The sequence below is a fragment of the Vicia villosa genome, linkage group LG1, assembly GCF_029867415.1.
Source record: "Vicia villosa cultivar HV-30 ecotype Madison, WI linkage group LG1, Vvil1.0, whole genome shotgun sequence".
NCBI lineage: Eukaryota > Viridiplantae > Streptophyta > Magnoliopsida > Fabales > Fabaceae > Vicia > Vicia villosa.
In genome coordinates, this window is record NC_081180.1 from 130,511,999 (window position 1) to 130,534,767 (window position 22,769).

At 33.9% G+C, this 22,769-nt stretch overlaps 2 protein-coding genes across 2 annotated transcripts; one reads left to right on the forward strand and one right to left on the reverse strand.

Moving 5' to 3' along the window:
* The first annotated feature begins 1,150 nt into the window (after positions 1-1,150).
* Positions 1,151-12,999, forward strand: LOC131644204 (ammonium transporter 1 member 2-like). Its single transcript, XM_058914635.1, has 10 exons — positions 1,151-1,473; positions 1,566-1,625; positions 1,744-1,791; positions 2,379-2,511; positions 2,630-2,706; positions 3,917-4,015; positions 4,110-4,180; positions 4,260-4,350; positions 4,445-4,545; positions 11,212-12,999. Exons 1-10 carry the CDS (start codon positions 1,222-1,224, stop codon positions 12,767-12,769), a joined length of 2,490 nt encoding a protein of 829 aa, XP_058770618.1. The 5' UTR covers positions 1,151-1,221; the 3' UTR covers positions 12,770-12,999.
* A 1,152-nt stretch (positions 13,000-14,151) lies between these two features.
* Positions 14,152-21,315, reverse strand: LOC131644201 (protein neprosin-like). Its single transcript, XM_058914633.1, has 7 exons — positions 20,260-21,315; positions 20,043-20,129; positions 19,619-19,894; positions 18,880-19,053; positions 18,553-18,606; positions 15,158-15,304; positions 14,152-15,069 (listed from the first exon to the last, which is right to left on the reverse strand). The coding sequence occupies exons 1-7, from the start codon at positions 20,461-20,463 to the stop codon at positions 14,692-14,694; spliced, it is 1,320 nt and encodes a 439-aa protein (XP_058770616.1). The 5' UTR covers positions 20,464-21,315; the 3' UTR covers positions 14,152-14,691.
* Positions 21,316-22,769: the final 1,454 nt, after the last annotated feature.

The window sequence follows — 22,769 nt, forward strand, 5'->3', positions numbered from 1 at the left end:
TAGATAAATATTAACTTATATACTATTTTCTTTTTTAGGTTGTTCAATTTGTTTTTCTACAATAGATTTTCAATGTTTTATATTTCATTTATGTGAGACATCATTATATTTTCAAAATTTTGAAGATAATCATGACTTTATTCTATTATTTTTGACTCAACTCCATTACTTCTTCCCAATCAATGCACACTGACATGCACCAAAAAATAATTTTCCTTCTCCCAATATTTGCTAAATAGCCTCTTTATGAAGTTTCATCCTTCTCCCAATGTTTGTTGAGTTTGACTGCTATTAAAAATGTTTGTTGTGTTTATGAATTTTTTTAATAAGTTTTAATTGATGAGTTTTGAATTTATTTTTGGTAAATGGTAAAGTTTATATCATATTTAACTCAATTTTTTGTAATATTTATATCTTATTTAATTTTATTTCATTTCTACTTATTTATATTTTTATTCATATTTGTTTATTTATTTATAAATTTTTAGATTGATAAAAGAAATTATTGAAGAGAAACCATTGTTGTCAAAACAATATTTATTTAAAATCATTTTTTAAAATAATTTTTTATTATTGTCAAAACAAACAAAAAAAATTATTCGGAAAAAAATACATTGTTGATTAAAATATTTATTTATACGGGGAACAACTATACTATTGATTCAAATACTTCTATAAATAATATCATAACAAAATTATCTTTTATATATAGAAAAAAATATTACTATTATAAATGAAAACAATTTTACTATTAATCTAAATATTGAATAACAAAAAAATTTATCGATCATTTTTTTCAAATATGTGAAAACATTAAGGGAAAAAAATACTATTGTTATAAACAAGAACAACTTTACTACTGATCTAACTTTAATACATGGCAAAAAAATACTATTGTTATAAACAGGAAAAACTTTAGTACTGATCTAACTTTATTACACGACAAATGATCATTTTTAATAAAAAGGAGTAACTTACTAATTCAACTTTAGTACGGGAAAAATGAAACCACTGATTTAAACATGTAGTTAGTCAATAAAATTTTATTGTTTTTTTTTCTTCTCATATTCGTAGAAATTATATGAAACAGTGTGAATGCACGGGTATCCCGCTAGTTTTGGGATAAGTGACATGCAAATTTAACATTTTCCGTGGGAGTTTCCGTGGCTGAGAGAGTATTGCCACTGCATAGCTTCAAATCTTCATTCTATCAAGGTTGAGATGAAAACAATGGCTTCACCTTCTCTTCAGTTTCATCTTGTTCCCTCTCTCTCCAAATCCTGGTCTTCAATATCCCCTCTTTCCCAACATCACACCCATCCATTCACTTCCACAACCTCACTCAAATTCATTTCTACCAATTCCATTACCACTTTTACTCCCAAACCTCTCTCTCCCTGTTCCGCTCTAACAGAGTCCAACTCTCCTAATTCCACCCAACCTGACCCCAAAACTCTTCTCCAAGACATTGCCGTAAGCCATTCATTTTAGCTCTGTTTCAAATTTCAATTTTTAAATTATTATTATTGTTTTCTATATTTGAAAATTCCCAATTCACGTTGCAGGACAGTTTTGATCTTCCTTCTGATTACTTTGCGAAGTTCCCCAACGATCTTCGATTAGATGTAAGTATAGTGCAATCCTTTGTAGACGTAATTTAACATCCAACACTTTCATTTAGTCGTTTCTATTATTAACAAATACCAAAATTAACTTTGTAATCATGTTTGTGATTTGTAAAAGCTAAATGATGCTGCGTTCGACCTTTCAAATGGACCTGTCTTGGATGAGGTTAGTATTTATGTAGTACATACTTCAAATTGAAGGCGTGTCTGGTATCTGAAAAATCTATGTGCGGCCACCGGTACTACTTTGATTGATACATGTTACATTCAATCACTCTTACTTTTTAAAAATTATTATTAGTGTCTATGTGTTTGTTTTCGGTCTTGGCTAGTAATTTATAGCTTACTACCTCCAATGCAAGCACAATGTAGATTCTTGTTAAGATTTTTGAGTACAATGCTAATAGTTTATCCTCTTCGCTTTCTTGTAGAACCATCCAATTTCTGGTTATTTGCATCAAAACTAATTGATAATTAAGTGTTGACCAAAGTAGCATTCTTAACTAACTGATTTCTTAGTTGTGATACACTGATAAGATGATTTCATGTGTTTATATGTTTTAATTTTTTTCATTTTCAATCAATGTATTCATGGAAAATTAAGGTGCACTATTTATGGTTTACATGTATGTAACTTTGTGCTAATCCATTGATTGCCTCCAAAAAATTCCTCTACTATGTGTGTCTTGAGTATTTTCAATTCCAGAATAGAATGGATAAATTTGTTTAATGGGAATGAGTATATTTTCTTAGTGTGGCAAAGAGTTAGGAGAGACATTGCTAAACCTCTCTCGAGCATGGGAGCTTGCTGATACATCATCCTCTCGCTCTTTAGTCGCAAAGCTTCCTTTGATTGAGGCTACTTTGTCAGGCACTGCCAAATCAGGTAATTGCATGAGAAAATTAGCCGTGAGCTTATAATAGAGAACTCCTTCGAAAAAGCCTGTCTCTGAAATTTACGAGGGATTTAGCTTGAAGATCTCTTTGTTCTCTTTGCTGCATAGCACTTGGAAAACGTTTGGTATCTGCTGGAAGAAGGTTTCAGTCAATGGGGCAATATGGCCAAGGTGAGACACAAAAGGTATTTACACTACTCTATGTGTTGGTAGTTCTTTAGCTTCTGTGAAGTAAATGCATAATGAGAAAATGATTGACATTTTAAGGGAATAACTAACTGATATCCAAATAGAATGAAGGGGTGTTATGCTCTTTTGTTGTACATCGCTTTAATCATTTAACTAGAATCAGCTCGAACAAACTTTTCAACAAGTACTTGGGGGAAAGGGAAAATTAAAATCATCTTTAATGACCATAAGTTTGTTACATAGTAGCTTCTTAGAGAAGTTAAAATAAGCTTCTACAATCAAGTTTTTCAAACACTCTATCATGTAGCTTATTCGTACCTATAATAAACATATTTTTTTTCACTAGTTAAGTAATACTAAGAATTAAATACTTATCTAAGTTGAGAATCCCTTGTAGGTTAGAAGCTAATTTAAACTAGGTCCTAATCTTGTTTGTTACGGGTCATGTACCCTCTATAAGATGAGCTTAATTTCTTTTGCGATTTATCTTTTCTATTTGAAAACAATTATTATATTGAAACAAATTTAGGATGTCAAGTTGTTATTAGGTTCAAATGTGGAAATCAATGAACCATAAAAGTATTTGTATATAAACATGATTTTTTGTTATATTTACTACATAGTGTGATGTTTATAATTGACTAGAGACATTTTTCATTGCCGGGCGATGAATGCCAAACCTAACATGCTTTTTCAATGACTAATTGCTAACATAGATCATATCAATCTTCTTGGGGGAGTTTTTACTAGGAGCATTGATACAAAGTTGAGGATTATGCACCTTTGTGAGAGACACACCACTTATCCACCTAAAGCCTTAAGGTGATAGGTGAGTGGATTCTCTCACTTGTATATTCTCAAGTCACCACATTCATATCCAATGTAGGACTATTCCCCACTGACTCACACTTGCATTATTATTCTAACAGAGCCATGCTCATGCGAACTAGCTATTACATGAATTATCCCTAAAATCCAAATTCTCGTCAGACTTTTCATTGGCATTTTCAAGTCAGTTATTTATTTGAAGACTATTACTATTGTTAAGTGTCAGAAAAAAACACACCAGATTTGCAATCTCAAGTAACCTGTGCTTAAAATAACATGGCTAAACAATTATACTAATACATAGAATCAACTTTGCCATATTTAAAATGGTGATTTTTTTTTATCTTTGTAACATTGACATGAGGATATGTTCTATAGATTGCAAAGGCAATGATTGAGGCTGGGAGAGCTTTGTCTTCTAATTCAACATCTGCAGTTGTTGATAAGCAGCCCAAAGAGGAAAGTAGGACGCTGAAGGTTCGTATTTAATTTGTCTCCATTTATGGGAAATTTCTTGTATTGAGAAACTACTAGGTTTCTGTAAAATTAATAACCTGGTTGCTGGCTGCAGTTTGGAGCATTGCAGGTTGAAATTACTCCCCTTAAAGCCAATATAGGGGCTGCAATTGCATTAGTTTTTGGGTAAGTGTTCCATGTAAAAATTTCATCGGTAAGATGATTGAGACCCCAAAACTTAGTTCTTCTATAAACTTTGAATTAGGATTCTTACATGGGAGATAGCTCAGGGAGTTCAAAGCAGTCCAGAGAGTTCTTTGCAGTATGCAAATGACAATGCCTTAATGCTTGCTAAGGTGCTTTGAAATAACTTCTTACTCACAACACCTCAACCTCCTTTTGTTAACTTCCTATTTCTGATGCCTAAAATGTCTAAATATTTGGCCGCAGTCTTTGAGGGGAACATTGCTTGCTCTTTTTTACGCTTCCACACTCTTGTCTGCACTTACTTCAGCAGGGCTTGTTTTACTTGGTATACAACTTAAATCAGAGAAAAACTGAGTTTTGTGTGTGCTTCCTTCGCTCGGTTTTGCTTGTAAATGCTGGAGAAGCTGCAGTGTATGTAAGTTTGTGAGTATTAGTATACAATCATAATTAAGTACCAAATTCATGACATGGTTGGAAAACAATATGTTCATAGTAACAATATTTTTGTTTAATATTGTCCTAAGCATCCAGATTGACCCTGGTTTCTTTCATCTTTCCTACCAATTTTCTAATGTCTTTATATCATGTAAATAGACACATTCAGTTTTAAATTTCTTATGTATGGAGTGATGTGTGTACTTCATGAGTTGTGTCTTTTTTGTGTGCAAAGGGAGTTATGATGTTTATCGGTAAGAAAACAAAACACCTTTTGTTACATTTACATATTCTATGTTTGCCTAATTAGGAAAAGAGAGCACTTCTTTTTCTACCTCCAACGTCACTTCAGAAGTATACTTCCGGAAAAAACAATATTTTTTCCCCATCCGAAACACACATGTGATTTTTTAGAAACTCAAGCTCTTAAGAATATATAATAGGCTACTATCTTGTATTTAGAGTTGGATTTAGCCCAACCCTCTTTTTCCCTATGTCAGAATTCTGTTAGTCACAAATATGAATTCAGTTGGAAGTTAGTTACATCGAGGAGTACTATAAGTACACCACTTGCACTCTTTATGTAATATTCTATTTTTCTTGAACTCTCTCTCTTTTCTTCATTTTCCTTTACTTTATATAGATCTTAGTTTCTAATAAGGAAATATACAGTGAGATTGATTGACTTTGATAAGACCTGGAAGTTGTTGAACTCTTCGGTGACTAATGCGATTGCCTGATCCAACTTGTGCTTGAACATCATTAATGGATTGTACAACGTCTATGTTTGTTTCTCCACACACTTCAAGACATTGTACTTGCTTAATGTGTCATGAGTCATACTGCCATTTTATCTCTAGCTAGAGCACAGTGTCACAGACACGTACACTCTGATCCCAGAAAGTATCAAAACTAACTGGAGACTTTATCGTAACCTATGTGACTCTTGAGTGAACCTTTCTGCATGCTGTTGAAAAGTCCAATTTTACTTGCAAATGCTTCTGGAGTTTTTGTGGAAAGACAACAAAATCAAGACAGCTCGATAATGTATTTGACCATCTTATTTATTGTAAATTAGGTATCTGCTGCATTGTAAGGGTTAAGATTAATCTCTCAAATATGATAGTATAACAATGAGCGACAAAATTCTTTCTTAAGAGCTTTAACACCGTTGTCTTCTTAAAGCTGGGTTCAAACTCGTGACGTATGATTAAGCTAGAAGAGATGCAATCCTTATCATTCAAGCATTCTTAAGTAAAAGGAAAGTTATAATTCTATATTACATTTACATATCTTGGTTTAAATTACCCACATTTGATTGGACCATAGGATAATAGGACACACCAAAATGTAGAAAATTGGTATAAATTCTATATTACATTTCTCCATGGTGTGGCTTGTTATGTTCATGTACAACGCTTTTGGCTTAAAGAAATATAGTAAATATCGTTTTTAAGATTACATATTTTCAAATGTCCAATTTATATGAAATTTTGCATGTTTGATCATTGATATATTATACTGTGAATATTAAAAAATTAGATTGGTAAAATTCATTGTTTATGCCTATGGTGAGTTATTAAAAATAATTACTCTAGTTATAATTTTTCTTGGACTAACTTGAATGCTTCATCCTTTACATTTACCATTTTGTAGAGTAAATTGGTTAATGCGCAGAGAACTGTTTCTGTTCTGGTCGACCTCAACTCCGTATCACTGCAGCTACGAAATATTTCACACTCAAAATGGACAATACCTCGTAGCCGCAGTAACGCAGACTTGAGGTCGACCGGAACAGTTTCTCTGTCACCCCAAGTGTAATTTCTTCTATTAAGATGATGCGAGTAGGATCAAATATCTGTATCAAAAGATATCTGACTAAATGGATGCTGTGTTGTAAAAGTAAATAAATAAATTGATGTGGAGCAGGTAATTTGTGGATCTCATATGCTGTCAAATATGTGGTGAATATGTTAGATATACTGTAACAAAAAAATGTATATATAAATTAATGATAGCCCTGTGTTAGGTAAATTATTACTAATCATGTTAAATTTTCCCCAATTTTGTCTTGTGGCTATGATGGATTATGATGGTTTGTTAGGCCACACAATATTTTTGGAACTTTCTGGGTTCATTAGGTGAAGACTTTTCCAGATGTTACACCTTACAATTGAATAATTGATGAATACTTTCCTTTTCCTTGTTGCCGCATCTTGTGGTGTGGAATGGACCATATTGCGGCGACTTGGCTATGCAATGCATCCTCAAATTGCTTTATTTTATTTCTCATCACAGAATCTTACAGTTTTCTGCAAAATGATATAGTAAACCAGTAATGGTAGTTGTCAGTACGTCACAAATTTTGTTTATTTAATAGAGTGGTTTTGTAAAGAATGATAAATTTTCAATAATTTAACTAAGGATCTTGAAATTTGATGATGAACTATGCTAGTGACTTTGTGCTAATATTTCATTAAATAAACACTTTCATTTTCAAGATTTTTCAAACTAATAAGAATGCCAGGCTCAGATGATGATGGTATTGATGATTTCATATGCAATTTTGTAGTTCATAAACTTGGACTTCTTTCTTAAAGTATTACTATATATAATGTTGATAAAAAATTAGAAAGGTTTAGTGATGGTTCGAGTTCAACCTCTCTTCTATTATAAGCTGGATATTTTAATGTTTACACTGTCTATAGCATTACAGAAAGGGCAATCCTATAGTAAATAAATTATTTGAAAATCCTCAAAGGTTACATATTTCCCTTTCGCATTCTTCTCCTTCTTTTGTCAACTTCTATACAATTTTTATATAACAATCTTATAATTAACTAATCTTTGTCCATAAGATCTAGTTCAAATGACAAATACTAATGTTGTTAAGCTAGACACTTTGTTTCAGGTTCGAATGTTTACTATATTCATACGATATATAAAACGTGTGTTAATTTCTCGAGACCAAGTGTTTCTAATGGGGAAATTCTATTTGAATAACTTGTTTGTGCAAATTGGTGTAATTTTGAAATTCATAAAAATGTGATATCTAAAAAAAGCCAGTCGCAGAGAAACAAATGTATGCAATATAAAAAATTTTAATGTTTAAATAACATTTTTTTTTCTATTTTTTCTTCCTATTTTTTGCAAACATTGATCAATGCTCTATCACGCATAGCTTGTTTTCCAGCACTAGATCAATGAGTCCAAGTCCAACGCATGAATCTTATACTTATGATTTAGGTTCTGTTTGTTAAAAATAACAGTTGACAGATAAACTATCTAATAATTTATAGTTTTTGACCGATGACTTGTAGTGGATAATCTAATTGAAGTATTTCGTAAAATTAACGGTTCAATTAGTTGATAAATTAAAATGACATAAAAAATATTTAATATATATTTGTTTTATTTTAAATTAGAATAAATTATAAAGGATATTAATGAATTTTATTCAAAATAATAAGGGAAAAAAAAACTAAAAACTAAAACGTTAATTGAAATAGCATCGGGAAATATGTAATAAACTATAAATTCAAGATGAAAAGACGGTTATCAAACATATGTCTTACTGTCATATGAGTTTATAAACTATAAATTATAAATTATAAATTCAAAAAATATCTTGTTAAACAGAACCTAAACTTTAGTCAATATGAGTCTGATTTATTTCATATCAAACCTATTAAAATAAATATAACTAATAATTTATATTACTATTATCATATTACATTTTACATATATATATATATATATATATATATATATATATATATATATATATATATATATATATATATATATATATATATATATATATATATATATATATATATATATATATATATATATATATATATATATATATATATATATATATATATATATATATATATATATATATATATATATATATATATATATATATATATATATATATATATATATATATATATATATATATATATATATATATATATATATATATATATTCTGTTAAGTCACACACTTGCTAAACATATTTTACATAAATTTACAACACATTAAATTTTTTTACTATCAAATAATTTAGATAAGCTATCACCATGATTTCAAATTACAAGAGATAACATAACAAAAAAAATTGTAAAGCTAATAAAAATTACTTTTACCTTCTCTTCTGGTTAAAAATACTTTTTGGTTGATCTTCCTGATGCTAGTGAGAAGAGGTTGCAATTATTCACAAATTATGTTCTATATCAGTGTATTCGTGATCTGTCTCTTGGATATCTTTTTTCTTGCTATGACGCTCTCTTTATATAACCCATGTTTCCAAACCAATATAACCCTAATGATCCGCCTCTTCGTGTTCCTCACTTAAACGCAGGGCCGGCCCAAGGACCAAGCTGCTAAAGCTAGGGCTTTAGGCCTAAAAAATTTGGGCTAAAAAAGGCCTCAAATTTTTTTTATTTAGATATAAAAATATATAATGACATTTGAATTACATATATTATTGTAGTTGAATTGATAATATATAGGCCTCTTTTCCTATTGGTATTTAGTTCAACTCTTAACAACCACAAAATTAATATTTTGAAATACATTTTAAAGTCCTCACTTTAAAATTTGTTTTAGGCCTCTAAACGGATTGGGCCGGCCCTGCTTAAACGCTTGAGATAACGTTCGTCGTCGCCATTACTGTCGACAATCATGATCCATAACAGTTTCTTCATGAATTTCGTAACCTCCATGCGACTCTGAGACTACCTCTGAGCCGTTACATCGGACTGTCTGCCCGAATATCCTGGTGTCTATACGAGCTCAGCTCCAGGACCTTCATGTCCGACCACTACCTGAGGAAGATGTCCAAGTCTTGCCCGACCATGACATACAGGTGTCAACCGGTTTTTTGGTAAAGGACATTCATGCCCTTTCGGGTTCATCATCTTGACTGCTATAGGATTTCTGCTATGTACATAAGTTCCCCGAGCACAAAGCCCGAGAAGATTGAAGTGATAGGACAAATAATCTCAGAATATATCCCACTCATGAAGAACTCGTTTCATCTCAGCCTTAGTCTGTTCAGAGACCCCCTTAGTCCTGGGTTTTGATGACGTGCGATGTCGTGTTAGCAATGATCATGCATATCCTGAAAGATTTCTTCTCTCTTCGCCATGATGACTTTTATGAGGAACCCAATGCCATTATTACCTTTAAACATTTCTTCTTCGCCTATCCATTACCAGTCCTTATTAGATAAAAACACTCACTCTTCCTTTTTTTTTCTTCCATATTCCTAAACTTCTTGTTATTTCACTTAAGTAGCTTTTGAAGCCACGCCTTTACTATTTAACATCTATGCTGCCCCAATGTTTGATTAGCAAATTCTTCTCGGTATTATTATTTACTCTCTATCTTACTTATTTTTTGCCGCTTGCTTAATTTGTTAAATGGGTTTTAATACCCGAATGTGACAACCTGGACAATGTTCTGATTCCTCGAAATGCCCAAAAGAGAAAAGAGCTTTGAGATTCATGCATGAAAGAATGCAAAGATCATTTGGGAAAACACGAGAAACAAAATGAAGCAAAAACTCTCCTTTCTTTCTAAATCTATGAAATGAAAGGGTGACCATGGTGGTCTGGAAATGGAAGGTGGTGATGGTGAACGCGAGCGGTGGCCAGAATGGATACAAAGAAAAATGTGAAATTAGGAGAGTGGTGGTCGGATGGAAAAGAGAAGATGGTTCACCGAATCTGTGTTTGGCGGCGGTGGATATGGCTACTCCGTTGTTGTTTGTTGTGTTGTTGGTTTCGAAGTATGAACAGGTTTACATATTTAATTTCACTCGTCTCATTGATATAGCGACCTAATTTTCACACCACAATTGAATTTTTGAAAATTTTAAAATTCCCTTGAATACAAAGAAGTCATAACATGTGTAAACCTGATTAGCCACATGATTTTTACTTAACATTAATGTTCTTTTTTTGTGACGTGATTTTTACGTGGCAAAAACAAATTGTCAGAAACCATTTATTTGTAGTGTGCTTTCCGACGTGAATGTCACATTACAACATCTTTTTAACGACATGTTTTTCACGTAGCAATATCACATTGCTAGACACCATTTTTCTTATAGTGATTAACTAATCAACTAATCCATTCAACAATTAATTACCCCACCTCTGTACTAAGCTTTGTCCAAAACATCTATGCTGCCCCAATGTTTGTTTAAAATAATATAAAAAGAACAATAATATGCGTACATATAATTTTGTGGCAGTGCATGCACACAATTGTACAAAACTACATAAAGGTGGGACACTGAGAAATGTGGAAATGAGTAATGAAGAGGACAGAACAAGTTCTAACCCCAAAAATACTATCAATTCATAATCCATTCCAATCTAAAATATTCTTTCTGCTGTTATAAAAACCACTAAAAATAGCTGAGATTATCCCATGGTTCTTCTTCCACTATTATAAAACGAATGAGATAGAATAGACAACTTCCACTCCACCACTTCAATTCATATTCTCACCTCACTTGTGTCCATTTCTGCACTCACTCACTCTTCAATACATTCGACTATGGCTTCCCTCTCTTGCTCAGCCAACGACCTTGCCCCACTTCTCACCACCACCGCAAACGCAACCGCCGTCGCAAACTACCTCTGCACCCAATTCAATGCAATCTCAAAAAAACTCAGCGACACAACCTACGCAGTAGATAACACCTACCTTCTCTTCTCAGCTTATTTAGTCTTCGCCATGCAGCTCGGTTTCGCCATGCTCTGCGCCGGTTCCGTTCGAGCCAAAAACACCATGAACATCATGCTCACCAACGTCCTCGACGCCGCTGCAGGCGGCCTCTCCTATTACCTATTCGGTTTTGCTTTTGCCTTCGGAGCACCTTCCAACGGCTTCATCGGCCGCCACTTTTTCGGTCTAAGTGATTACCCTTCACCTCAAGGTGACTACAGTTTCTTCCTCTACCAATGGGCTTTCGCCATTGCCGCCGCGGGAATCACCAGTGGTTCCATTGCAGAGAGAACACAGTTTGTTGCGTATCTTATATACTCTTCTTTCTTAACCGGTTTTGTATATCCCATTGTTTCGCATTGGGTTTGGTCTTCTGGTGGTTGGGCCAGCCCAACCCGAACCAATGGCGATGTTTTATTCGGGTCCGGCGTCATCGACTTCGCCGGTTCCGGCGTGGTTCATATGGTTGGTGGTATAGCAGGGTTATGGGGAGCATTTATAGAAGGTCCGAGAATCGGCCGGTTCGACCGGACCGGTCGTTCTGTTGCTTTAAAAGGACACAGCGCGTCTTTAGTAGTGTTAGGTTCGTTTTTGTTATGGTTCGGTTGGTACGGGTTCAATCCCGGTTCGTTTTTGACAATCGTAAAAAACTACGGAAATACCAACGGAAGGGATTACTATGGTCAATGGAGTGCTATTGGAAGAACAGGTGTCACAACGACATTGGCTGGATGCACTGCGGCTTTAACGACTCTGTTTAGTAAACGGTTATTAGACGGACACTGGAATGTGATAGACGTGTGTAACGGTTTACTCGGCGGTTTCGCCGCGATAACTTCGGGTTGTTCGGTTGTTGAGCCGTGGGCGGCGATTGTGTGTGGGTTTGTTGCGGCGTGGGTTTTGATTGGGCTTAATAGATTGGCGGTTAAGGTGAAGTATGATGATCCTTTGGAGGCGGCGCAGTTGCACGGAGGGTGTGGCGCGTGGGGAGTGTTGTTTACGGGGTTGTTTGCGAAGGGGGAGTATGTTGACGAGATTTATGGGGTTGGGAGGCCGTTTGGATTGTTGATGGGTGGTGGAGGGGGATTGTTTGCGGCACAGGTGGTTGAGGTGGTGGTGGTGTGTGGGTGGGTTACTGTGACGATGGCGCCGTTGTTTTATGGATTGAATAAGATGAAGTTGTTGAGGGTGTCGAGAGATGAAGAGAGTAAGGGGATGGATTTGAGTAGACATGGTGGGTTTGCTTATGCGTATCATGATGAAGGTGATGATGAGTCGGTTAGAAAATTAGGGTCTATGATGGGTAGGATTGAGCCTGCCGGAGGTGTTTCTCCCTCCGCCGGCGGGAACGATTCACTGATGCCAAACACTGCACCACCAGTGTGATGTCGTGGTCACTTCATTGCTTCGTCATTTGTTAAGGGTTTGGCAGACTTGATCCATAATCAACAAGAATGGAGAGTATTTCTTCTGATAGATTTAATATGCATTGTTAGAAGATAAAATAGAAAAATAGCTATGAAGAAATAAGTGTATATGTGGGATAAAATTGTGCAACGTATATATCTAAGTGATTGTGTAAATTTTGGCTGTTTGAGTTTGTTTCAGTTGTTAAACAGCTCTCTCTAAATCTAGTTCGTTTTTGTACGTGATACGAATTCGGGTACGCGGTACGTAACTCTCAAAAAATTATACGCGAGGGATATACATAGTCGGTAGGCTATTTGAGTTCGTGGTACGTTCAAATATATTAATCGAGACGCTCTAATTAAAATAATTTAATTATTTTGATACTGAAAGAGCAGGTAAAGTTATATAGTTTATTAGCTGCACATTGAAACATAATATATTTCTAGTCCCACATCTATTAATAGGACACTCCAGTTTGTTTTATTCATTCATTCTCAGTTCTACTTGCTACATTACAAGTGGTAGTTGAGTAATTTATTTTCTTTCAGTTGTGGTTTGGGATTTACTGTGGTGTTCTTATGGCAGTAACCTAAATTCTCTAAATGAATTAGTTTAAATTTATTTTTTAACTTAGTGTAGTGGTACGCTTGGTCTCCGGTTTATGTGAAGTAGATTTGTCACGAACCGGTTCAAAAAAGTACTGCGAACTGGTTTGCACAAACCAATTTGCAGTTCTGAGATCCAGTGAATTCTGTGACTATGATCCCAAGCACTGTCTTGGGCTGTTCAGCCACTGCCCCATAGAGTAACCAAATTCTGTCATTTTGTTTTTCAACCATTTCCATGATAAAGTTTTAACTTCAACTAAATGCTCTTTTGAACTATCCTTTTCTCTAAAAATTATTTCATTTCGTCCTTTCCAAATTACTCAGATGCTAGCGTACCAAATAATTCTAAATTTTTCTATTTTATTTCTGCACAGCCCGTCGAATTGTTGAAAGTTTGGTATAGTAGAATTATGCATCACAGTAGAAAGAGGCAAAAGTAATTAACATTAAAGAAAAGTAACTAGCACAAGACATGCTAGATATACAAGGAAATCTAAAATTACAACAGCCTCTACACTGAGGCCCCACCAAGAAAACATACCAAAACTCAAATTATGCCTCAATGTGACTCACTCCTAGATCATCTGTTAGCTTCGAACATCCTCTTAAAAGGTCGTATAAAGAAGAAATTGCGCCTTCTTTTTTTTGGTTTCTGTTATTTGGCCAATTTGGTTAACAAGAAACCATATTCTTTTTAGGGATGATCACATAGGGGTGAAAGATATTTTTTCTTTAGCTAAATCTCTTGCGCAGGATTGGTTCGGGGCAACTTGTAAATTCAATGTTATAGTTGATTTTAGTGTTTAGGCTTCCAGTTCGGTTTCTTGTATCTAGTAGCTTTTTGCTTCCTAAACTTCCTTCTTTTGTATTGGATTGAGTATTCTTTTGTTAAAAAATGTGGTTGGGCCTAACCCATCCCTACAAAACCGCCTGACTTGTAGGGATGAGTTAGCCTTTACTTGATTTTAATACATCCTCTTTGCTTATAAGAAAAACTATCTATAGCAACTTAGTATATATTGAGAAGGGAAAGTAAGGTGAAAATATAGCATGTATATAAAAGTTCACAAATTCAAAATTTGCCATTTCTTACCAAGTTTTTGTGTTCTGCTTATTCACATATACTTCCAAAAAAAACCAAACAAGAATGCAAACAGCAGAACAATAATTCTTTAATTACGTACAAGTAAAGAATGTAACAAGAAAATAAAACATTACTTCAACAACCTGGGACAAATTCGAAACCAAACTATACGTGTCCAACTGAATTTATATGTACTCAACTAAAAATCATGGACACTGAGGATTATTCCCAGGTCCACCATAATAGAAATATGTACCCCATTCGTTACTATACGAGCTTTGAATATCATAACAGTTTGTATTTTCAGCTAGCGTTGAAATGCTTTGCACTGAGCTAAGAGTGTTATCAATGTCCACAATCTCGAGGTTGCGAAAGTAGCTCGCTTTCCCGAATCCGTCTCCCGCGAAATGGCCGGAGCCCATTTGGGTGGAGGTGTGTCGGCCGTTGGAGCGTGAGTTCACCACCTCGCCACCCCATTCCACCATTGTGGCGTGACCGGCGAGATGTGTGAATAGCTCTGCCGGCCAATATCCTACCAATGTGTTGTCGCCAAAACTCATCCACCAATTTCCTACTTTTGGATCCTAATTCAAATTCAGAACAACATAGAAGTGAAAAAAAAATATTTTTTTATGAGAAATGGATTTGCATGTGGAAGAAATTAATATAGACCTTCCAAATGAGGATTGAAATGTCATATTGGTTGCCAGCATAAGAAGAGACAGGAGAAATTGCAGCTCCAATTGCTATTTTGCTATTGGTTTGAATAAATCCAGCACAAAGAAGATTGTAACATCCAGTTGCTTGATAAGAGTCACTCTGCATTAACAAAAAACTTTCAAAACTTTATAAAGCATCACAAATTTCCAATTAAAATTAATTTATATTTTAATAAACAATACACAAACTCTAGTTATATTATATCAGTACAAGATATTTTAGTATACAATGGATAAACACATCCCAATAAAAATATAAATACGTCTTCCTGTAAAGATATTTTAGTATACAATGGATAAACACATCCCAATAAAAATATAAATAAGTCTTCCTGTAAATAACAAAATTGTATTTGGCCAAGGGAGACGGTTGAAACTCATTTTTAACTATTGACTAGAAACAATGAAGACCTTCTTATGATGATTTTTTGGCATCTCTCTTCTCCTCAAATGATTTGTTGCACTATTTTATATAATCCTTTCCCCTAATTTGATTTGAGACTAGAGCGGTCAAATGAGTTGGTCTGATCCGATCCGCTTTGGCTTGGAGGCAAAAACATATAAAGGGGTTGAAATTGGTCGGTCCGATTATTTTATGAGCCGTCAAAAATGAGTCTAGTTATCAAAAGGCCCTGTGGCCCGTGTTGAGAATCAAATGTGGGACAAGTGATGTGTCTCTCACAAAGTGTGTCTCAAGTGTAATATGTTCCCTCGTTGACCCCTGTGTTGCCCCCAACAGTGGTATCATGAGCCTTTGGTTCGAGAAATGGGCCGACTTACTTGTAGTTGAAAAGAGTCAACGGATACAAGTGAATGTGGAAGATAAAGCTTTCTCTAAGATTAACTAAAATTATTTTAAAATTTTATTTTTAATGGGCCAGCCCCAAGCTCGCTTGGTCGACCCGACCCATAAAAAATATAGGCCCGGTGTGCTGGACCAAAAAGACAAGGTTGTGTTTTTTTAAAGTTTTTTGCAGCCCGACCCACGATAAAATATAGGGCTCGTGGACCGGCCCGATGGACCGAGCCCATTTTGACAGCTCCATATGAGACCAGAGATATAAATGTGGTTAAATGCTAATCAAGTGTCATAATAGCCTATTTATCTGATAATTAATGTGCTTGGGGATGTTCGGAGATGTTGATGTCACATAATGTCTATAAACACTTTGTCTGCTAATAGCCTACTGAAGGACCCCCGAGCTTGCGTTGCTCTTTGGCCGAGCTCGTGTTACTCCTAGGCCGAGCTCGTATTACTCCGAGGTTAGGCATGTGTTGCTTCTTGGCCTAGCTCGTGTTACTCCTAGGCCGAGCTCGTGTTACTCCTAGGTCTGACATGTGTTGCTCTTTGGCGTAGCTTGAGTTAGTCCTATGTCGAGTTCAACATGCTTTTGGTCAAATTCGTCTTACTCCCAGGCTGAGCTCGTCTTGCTTTTGGCCAAACTCGTATTACTTCTAGGTCGAGCATGTGTTGATCCTTGGCCTAACTCATGTTACTCCCAAGCTGAGCTCGTCCTGCTTTTGGATAGGGTCTAGACTTGAACTATTTCTTTTCGTGAAGACGAATTATGAACCATCCTGATCTCATAAAATTTGAGAGGTACATAGTCCTTCAAGCGTAAGATCATGCGAAACGAGACGCTTAATGCCTTACTCTGACAATACAAATTTCAGGATGTACAATACGGTAGTATAATTTTAAATATTAAATTTTTAAAAGTTAAAATTACATTAATACAAAAAAATGTTACAATTAACCTAATTTTTAACTGTTTTATTTTTCTTATTTTGTTAGATATTAACAAATCGGACTAAAAGACCAACTAATAAATAAGCCATAATTTTTTTTAGCTCAGCCCATTTTCCTTACTATCCATAATCTATTCCATTTTAAATCCCCACCCAATAATAATAATAATAATAATAATTATTATTATTATATTAATAGTTGAGCTAAAAGAGAAAGGTTTATATCTAAAAATCTAATAACATGATGTTTTTATATATTTTTAGTGTTTTTTTTTTTTAAATCTTAGTATTCGGTCTTGCAATCGAATATATTAGAAGAATCAATCCTACCGTCCACTAGTGGGGTCCAGTTTAAAGTCAAAGTACATTTTTGTATGGACTAGCCCAACACAAGGGTTATTAAAAATTAGTAGGATGCGAACCTGAGACCTTAAGACAAACACACTCTCAAATCATAGATAATGTGTGCAACATAGGTACATAATGTGTACAATGAAAGATAGGAATGTTGAGAATATAACAAGTGTCGGCCTAGTGTATAGAGCAAGAATTATATATTGGTCTACTATTGGAGGTCTATTCACAACAACGCAATTTTTTTTAGCTTAATTCATAATGAAATGTATTTGTGTTGGATCAGAAATAAAGATAACTCAATTGTTATGGGTAGTATATTCTAGACACATCATAATTCAGTGAAACTTTTCAATATGTTTCATCTAATTTTGATCTTTGACTACAGATATATAAAATCAATTAGTATAAGCTACCACTATTTGAGATTTTTGATGTTACGTCAATTGGGTTGACATTCCTTGTTGGACTTGTTTACTTGGAACATGAGAGGGAGACAAATTTTACATTAGCAATGAGGAAGCTAAAGGAGATGTTGACATTTGAGAAATTGTTCCCCAAGGTCATGGTGAATGATCAAAAAACTGCCATAATGAATGTCATTGAAGTTGTTTCCCATAATTGGTCCATCTCTTATGTGTTTTTCATGTTACGAAAAATGTTGGTGCAAAGTGTAAGGAGTTTGTCAAGGTTAATAGATAACAACAAGTGATAAAACTATAGAATAAGGTCATGTATTCAAAAAGGGTGTTTAGTATGAGCAACACTTGCAACATTTTGAGCTAGTATATGATGATATTTGTGTAGACGCTGGGATGCAATTAATACCATGTTGAAGCTACTAGATCTCAACCGAATGGGACACACAAGTTTTCTACTACAAATAACTTCCGATTTTTCTTTGTTATTGTAATTTCTTCCCCCTTTCATAGTCAAGAATTTGTTTGTCCTCTTGCCTCTTAGATCATTTGTTGTATAGGAACAAATGATAACTATAATAGTATTGCGTTATCGCCTAATATATTGTACCCATGATAACATTTTTTTACCGAGAAGAAAATGTCTATTAATTATAAGAGAAAATAAATTATTTATAGACTCCCATAATTTAATTAAAATTTTCAAAAATTTAGATAAAATATACTAAATTTTACATAAATTTGGCAAACATGTATATAAAAGTCTCATATTTAATAGTATGAATAACTCTCAAATTCAAGATGAAGCAGAAGAAAGAAATCTGACCGTCCAATACGTGAATAATCTAGGTCTAGTGTCACCATAAAGCTCCGGACTGACCTGACTAGTAGAATAATCAAAACTTTAGAGACTATTTCATATAATTAATTAATATTTATATACATTCAATATAATAATATGTCTTGTCACTGTAAGTATCTCATATCATACTATAATTTAATTAATTAATTAATTAATTCATGGAATGTTGTTTGCTTCTTTCAATGAATCCATTGAAATCGAGTGTATCTATATTTATATCTCACTATCAGATAATTAATTAATTAATTAAATTTAATATTAAAAAATTGAATTAGAATTTATTAAGAGTACCTGCCATCCAGCTTCAATGCTGTTAAGATCAGGACCATCAAACGATCCAGAAAGAACCCAAATTTGCGAGAGACTGAATTCGTTAATCACTTCAATTGATGGGTCCCACACACTTATCGATGCTTTTGCACCGTACATCTCTTGTGATGATGATCCTGTGTATGCTATCGCATGCTACACCCGAACATTTTTATTTTAATTCATTTAATAAATATATAATTAGTGTAAAGTCTACTTCTATCAATAAAATAATATTATGATTAAATAAAACAAAGGTTAAGAGTGTAAGAAAAGATAATATTAGTTGAAGTACAAACAAAGCAATCTTTTTGAATTACAACTGTATCGAGTGATGAAAAGGAAATTGATCTTGTTGGTATTTTTTTAATTATTTTTCTTTTTGAAAAGTTGTTTAATATAATGAGGAGATAACAACTTGAAGCTTAATCAATAATCAAGGGAACAACTTGAATCATTTGCTAGCTAGATTGATCTATCTGTGACAATTACATTTTGTATGATATTTTATACTATTTCAACCCTTGCACACATGATTCAGTTATCATCACCTCTAAATCCTTCATTATTTTTCACACGATCAATTTAAAATTAATAATAATGGTAATGTAAAATACATTTAACAATGCATCAAAATAATTCCAAAGAATAATCATGTAATAAAATTTGAAATATTATTGTAGCGAACCACATACACATACTGTCATACACATACACGTACCTCATGACCATTACCGGCGGCAAGTATATCAGGCTCCGGGGCATCACTCCGGCGAGCAACCGGAATTTGTGTCCGTTGTTTCTTTCCATAGTCATACAAAGACTTCGCTCTCAACACATCATGCACCGTACTCCTCCGTATCGGAACAGTCCCCTTAGGACATCTAGTTCCATTTCGGTGCCACATTTGCCACACATTAGTCTTAGTATGATTATTGCTATCACCATTGTCGTCTTTCTTCACTTTCATTCCTTTTGGCATTTCACTCGGCACTTTCTGCATCAATAAAAAAAAAAGTTTTATAAAAATTATTAAATCGGTTTTATAAAAATAAATTAAATACAATTTACATTTAAGTATTATATGTAATCATCTAATAGTCAACTTGAATAGAAAATAGAAAATACAGAAATTAAATAAGTACCTGGATCTTGTGATTTTTTAAAAGTGGGTGATCCAAAGCTAATTGTTTTCTCTTATGGACACAATCTATAAGATCTCCATCTGGGCTCTGAAATTAATTTCATCCAACACCAACAAATAAAGATATTTAATAAAAACATTAATGTATGGAATTAAAATTTCAACCACTATAACAAACAAACAAACAGAAACATTAATGACAATAAATAGAACATTACCTCTATGGTTAGAACAGGAACCTTGTTAATATTTTCCAAGTGCTTATTAATCCTCTCAAGCCTCAAGCTACTGATTTGTTTATACCTTGTGTAATTTTGGATAGTGAATGATGAAGAAGATGGTGATGATGATGATGATGATGATTCAGCCAAGAAATACAAAAAACACAAATAGAACAATGTGATTTTCATGTGCATTACCATGCTCAAAAAACAAGAGGTTGAAAGGAAAAAGTGGAAAATGACTTGTTTTTTGTTTCTAAGTTTCTGTGGTGAAAATATTAATGATAAAGAGGGAAAAGTTGGTGAGGTGAATTTATAACAAAGGTGTTGCTCAGAGATTGTTTTGAGCTTTCAGCATCATGAAGATCATGATTGAGTGCATTTGATTCATGTATTGATGAACTCTGCTAGTTATGCAGTTTGAAGAATTTAATATTTGGGATTGAATGAGGGGGAGTTTGTATGAGATAGAGGAGAGGGGGGTGTGGTTTGAAATTATGAAAGGTAGACCTACCCAACTGAAACAATCACCCTTTTATTGCACTTCTTCAATGTGTATCTGCCACCATACACTTCGCCATTAATACTTCTCAACTCTAATTTTTAGACTTTGTAGTTTGTAGCATTTATTTTGTTTCTCTTTATTTTTTTATTATTTGTGTGTATATACACAACACACTACCATCCTCTTAATATACATGATATAATAAATTTATTATGTAATTATTGTAATTTATTTTTATTTAATTTTTTACTAAAAGTATCTTTCTGTATAGAGTCATAATGAACTTACAAAAAAGATATGGGGAGACGAAAAGATTACACCAACAAATTAAAAGCAATTTGTTAAATATATTATTTAATAAAATGTTGTTCATAGTAGGCTTGAAAGTTGAAACCGCTCTCTCTAGCTTTGCTTTCCTTCACAGTCTCTCCATCCTTTTGCTTAACCTTTTTCTTAAACTCTGACGAATTAAATGAGACTCAGTTGGTAGAAGCCTACGCCTTGAACCTTTTGAGTTTTCCTCGTGGGGCTGACATACTTTTCAATTTCATTTCGGTGCCTATTTTTTCTTTATGAAAAATGAATTTTGAATATTTTGTTAGGTAAGAATGTATCAGCTATTCTATAGTTCTATTCATTATCATACCATTGCCTTGTATAGGCTATACACATAGTAAAGGATACAAATCAATGGGCCTCAACAAAGGTTACAGCCCAATAAGCCCATACAGCATGATAATATCCAACATACCCTCTTTTAAGTTGATCTCTATACAACAATTGTTCAACATACAACATTAAAGAATTAAGAATATAAAACTATAAAACAGTAGAAGCAGAAAGTAAAAGGCAACAACACTAATGGATTACTTGGTGCACCATGGATCACACTTCCCAAGTCCCTCCGTTAATTTGTAGAAAGTTTTAACCTTAAGAGCCTTAGTCATGATATCAGCTAGCTGATTTTGTGACTTGCTGAAATTTAGCTCAATAACTCCTTCATTGCTAAGATCTCTCAGAAAATGGTACCCGACATCAATATGTTTACATCTTCCATGCATAACATGATTTTTTGACAATTTGATAGATGAACTATTGTCACTGTTTATGATAGTGCAACCACTTTGGTTCAGATGCAAATGATTCAACACTGCTCTCATTCAAATGCACTGACAAGCACTAGAAACAGCTGACACAAACTTAGCCTCAATAGTGGACAGGGTGACAATTGGCTGCTTCTTGGAAGACCAACAAACTGCACTAATCCCATGGTGAATACATAGCCAGATGTGCTTTTCCTGTCATCATGATCACCTGCATAATCAGAGTCAGTCCATGCTTGCATCACCAAATCTCCATCAGTTTTGCTCTTGTACATGATGCCAAAGCTCAAGGATCCTTACAAATATCTCATAATTCTCTTGACTGCAGCAACATGCATCTCAGCGAGCCTTTCCACGTATCTTGCTGCCAAACAAACTGAGAAGGTCATATATGGTCTTGTAGCTAATAAATACATCAATCATCCAATCATTTTCTTGTACTGTGTAGCATCACTGGCCTTTTCCTTTTCATCTTTCACAAGTTTGCTTCCTGGTACAATTAGACTGCATACTTTGTTGCAATTTCCCACACCAAACCTGGTCAGAATCTCAAAGGCATATTTCTTCTGATGAATGAATATTCCTTGATCACATTGACTTACTTCAACTCCTAAGAAATACTTCATTTTTCCCAGGTCAGTCATAGCAAACGTTTTCTTCATTGACTGTTTGAATTCCTCAGTCAGCTTGTAATACGGTGAATTGAATTTATTGAAATGTCGCGGTAAGCAAGAGTCGCCACCGACTTTTATTTTATCCAATTTATAGAAAGGCTAAAAGAACAGAAAAAAACCTTTTTAAAAGACTTTGAGTTCGGGGGGTAAGTTATACAAAGGGAAGGTGTAAGATACCCTTTGTATCCATGGTTATCCATGGGCTCTTAATTGCTTAGCTCACTT

Bases quoted from the DNA above. Each gene is read 5' to 3' on its own strand.
- LOC131644204 (XM_058914635.1), top strand. From the start codon at position 1,222: ATGAAAACAATGGCTTCACCTTCTCTTCAGTTTCATCTTGTTCCCTCT. The intron at 1,792-2,378 runs GTTAGTATTTAT...ATATTTTCTTAG, and splicing joins ATGGACCTGTCTTGGATGAG to TGTGGCAAAGAGTTAGGAGA. The intron at 4,546-11,211 runs GAAAAACTGAGT...AATACATTCGAC, and splicing joins GGTATACAACTTAAATCAGA to TATGGCTTCCCTCTCTTGCT.
- LOC131644201 (XM_058914633.1), bottom strand. From the start codon at position 20,463: ATGGTAATGCACATGAAAATCACATTGTTCTATTTGTGTTTTTTGTAT. The intron at 19,895-20,042 runs GTACTTATTTAA...TTATTGATGCAG, and splicing joins TAAAAAATCACAAGATCCAG to AAAGTGCCGAGTGAAATGCC. The intron at 15,070-15,157 runs GTCTATATTAAT...AATTTGAATTAG, and splicing joins TTTCAATCCTCATTTGGAAG to GATCCAAAAGTAGGAAATTG.